An 867-nucleotide genomic window follows, 5' to 3' on the forward strand; every position below is an offset into this window, starting at 1 on the left:
TTCCACGTAAATGTATTTATGTCTGTTCACGTGATGCTTTAAGTTGGTGTTTAAAAGAAGTAACCCTTCCACAGCATGTCCTCCTCGCATTCTCCCACCAGAGAAGAGACCCCCCGAGCCCCCCGGACCGCCGCCTCTGCCACCTCTCTCCGAAGGCGATCTCTCCCAAGAGTTGAACCCGGCCATGACGGCCGCGCTGCTCCAGCTTTTTTCCCAGCCGGAAACGGAGTCGCTTGGCCACCCGACGCAGGAACACCAAGCCACGAGAGCGGCGGACTACGGCAGGTCCCACTCCTCCAGGACTTACAGCGCCGAGGGCTCAGAGGGGGGATTTGGTGCCGAGGAGCTGAATTCGGCCCAGACGCTACTCGAACCCTCTGCCCAGCCTCTGGGGAAAAGCAGGACCTTCTTGGGCTCCGTGAGCCACCTCGGGGAGACGAGCAGTTACCAGGGCACAGGATCTGTCCAATTTCCAGGGGACCAGGACCTCCGCTTCGCCCGAGTCCCCGTCGCCATACCCTCGCTCGGGCAACCTTTCGCGAAAACCGAGGGGAGCAACAACGCCTTGGTACATCCGGAGGCCAAAAACCAGAACTACGGCGAGTTGGGAGCGGGAAGCGCCGGTTCCAGCGGGACGGGAACGGCTCACAGTTGGGGTGCCCCAACCCAGGCCGCTGCTTCTTACGGGAAGGCGTACCGTGGGCCTGGCCGAGTGCCTCCGCGGGGGGGTCGGGGGAGAGGGGTTCCGTACTGAGCGCTGCGCCTTCCGGGCCGGTTCTCCCCTCCCGCACCTCTCCATCCTTTAGCCACGTGACTTGGGTTATAGGTTATAGTAGGTGTTGTTTGGGGGGGTTTTTTGGGTGGTTT

General features: G+C 61.7%; 1 protein-coding gene across 1 annotated transcript in view; it reads left to right on the plus strand.

Annotated features, from left to right (window-relative positions):
* LOC104511499 (cyclin-dependent kinase 12-like) overlaps positions 1-754 on the plus strand; it is a gene marked incomplete at its 5' end in the record, with an annotated part of 8,316 nt that extends 7,562 nt beyond the window's left edge. The window contains 1 exon segment of the mRNA XM_010154136.1: positions 102-754. Within this exon segment, the coding sequence (XP_010152438.1) occupies positions 102-754 (653 nt within the window).
* Positions 755-867: the final 113 nt, after the last annotated feature.

Source organism: Eurypyga helias, unplaced genomic scaffold, assembly GCF_000690775.1.
Source record: "Eurypyga helias isolate BGI_N326 unplaced genomic scaffold, ASM69077v1 scaffold30956, whole genome shotgun sequence".
NCBI lineage: Eukaryota > Metazoa > Chordata > Aves > Eurypygiformes > Eurypygidae > Eurypyga > Eurypyga helias.